Source organism: Poecilia latipinna, unplaced genomic scaffold (genome assembly GCF_001443285.1).
Source record: "Poecilia latipinna isolate Pla-1442-1.1 unplaced genomic scaffold, P_latipinna-1.0 Scaffold2046, whole genome shotgun sequence".
Classification (NCBI taxonomy): Eukaryota; Metazoa; Chordata; class Actinopteri; order Cyprinodontiformes; family Poeciliidae; genus Poecilia; species Poecilia latipinna.
In genome coordinates, this window is record NW_015114662.1 from 114,613 (window position 1) to 116,543 (window position 1,931).

Here is a 1,931-nt window from a genome sequence, read left to right on the forward strand (position 1 = left end):
TCCTATTTTTTTTTTTCCCCCCCCCCAATTTCTTTTTTTTTCCCTTGAATTTTTTAAAATTCCTTTTTTTTTTTTTTTTTTTTTTTTTACAATTTTGCCATATTTACTAGCCCAAAGAGTATTTGATTACAGAATGAGTAGAAAAAAAGATGGAACATAACGATGGGAAGAGGTCAACATTTCCTGCTATTTTGTATCACAAATGAAACAAACTGCTGTGGTTTTACAAGCTGTTAAAAAGCTTTTTTCTATTTTGATCATTATGAGCAAAGCAAAGAACCTTGTTCTTAAAGTAAGAGAATATCCCTTATTAAAATGCTTTAGAGTTGATCATAATACTAAAAAAAAACAAAAACTAAATAGTAAAAGCTCATGCACACTTCCCTAAAGAAAAGGACCTTTTGTTCATTTTTATTTCTTCCATCTCCAGTGAAGTGATGACTGCCAACGTTTTGGCTTAGCTTTCATGTTCGTCCCCACTGAACATGAAAATTGTGGATTCCATGTTGTTTGTTAAATTCTGTCTGCGCTTTCTGCACCGCGGAAATTATATGTCTCTCCATATTACTTGGATTTGAAGTGATAAACCGATGCAAGGCAACTTAGACCAGTGAAGTAAGAACTTTCACCCCCCTGTGCTGTGGTACCCCTAAATAAAGTTTCGTGTAGTCAAATGTTGGTCAGTAAACGGAGCTCAGTATGTCCTATCAAGTGACAGCAAAACTTCAAACCAACGAGTGATCCCCTCCCTTTATATTTTAATGTAAAGTTCTTCTACTTATCAGAGTCATTTAAAACTCTGGATCTATCAGTGATCACACACTAACTGACCAGCCGGGGTTTTGCTCCGTCTTCGTGGCATTTGTGTTGATGCAGGTCAGTACCAGGACCCGTGGCAGTACGTGGACGACATCTGGCTGATGTTTAACAACGCCTGGCTGTACAATCGCAAAACGTCCCGTGTTTACAAGTATTGCTCCAAGCTGGCCGAGGTGTTCGAACAAGAGATCGACCCCGTCATGCAGGGCCTGGGCTACTGCTGCGGCAGGAAGGTGTGTAGGCACACACTTCTTCTTTCAGCAGAAAATATTGCAAAGTATTTCTTTTATCAAACACTTTTTGTTTTCTCTTTGATTCCATAGATAATAAGGTTAATAAAATGACTTTTACTTAGAAAAAGGTTTTGGAGAACGAAAACCTTCTTTTTATTAATTGGTTATACTTGGATTGATATTGCAAATAAAAATGTGGGACCCAAATTCTGCTTTTATTGCTGAGAATAAGCTGAATTTTATTCTTTTATGTTTTGTTCAAGCCGAAAATAATTTTCAAACTGGAAGCTTTTCTTTCAATAATCTGCAAAATCCTTTTAAAGGTTTGGGTCTACAGTGATTTAAACAATACAAGACAAACAACAACAACAAAAAAACAGAATTCTTTACTTGTTTCTTTAAAATTGTTGTGTGCTCGGTTTGTTGTTGAGCANTTTATATATATATATAAAAAATTCCCCTCTCCCCCTCCGTGGGTGGTCTCTCTCTCTCTCTCTCTCTCTCTCTTTCATCCTCTGAGCTCGGGTCCTCTACCAGAGGCCTGGGAGCTTGAGGGTTCTGCGCAGTATCTTGGCTGTGCCTAGAACTGCACATTTCTGGACTGAGATGTCTGATGTTGTTCCTGGGATCTGTTTGAGCCACTGCTCCAGTTTGGGGATGACTGCCCCGAGGGCCCCGATGACCACAGGCACCACTGTGGTCTTCACATGGAAGCTCATGTCAGGCATCATAGCGGCTAAGATAAGCGGACACATGGATAAATACATGAGCACGGCACAGAAAACATTGAGGACAGTTACAAGTACCTGGGAATACCACAAGCAAATGGCAACCTCGATGAGGTCATAAGGAAAGGAGCTACAGCCAAATACCTCCAAC

The 1,931-nt window shown here is 39.4% G+C and overlaps 1 protein-coding gene across 3 annotated transcripts in view; it reads left to right on the forward strand.

Moving 5' to 3' along the window:
* The window catches only part of LOC106935936 (histone acetyltransferase p300-like), a 28,133-nt gene extending 26,976 nt beyond the window's left edge, over window positions 1-1,157 (forward strand). For all 3 annotated transcript variants that reach the window (XM_015016674.1, XM_015016676.1, XM_015016675.1), the window contains exon 18: window positions 877-1,157. In XM_015016674.1, coding sequence (XP_014872160.1) covers window positions 877-1,142 — 266 coding nt within the window. In that variant the 3' untranslated portion in view covers window positions 1,143-1,157. The remainder of the gene's footprint in view (window positions 1-876) is intronic.
* Window positions 1,158-1,931: the final 774 nt, after the last annotated feature.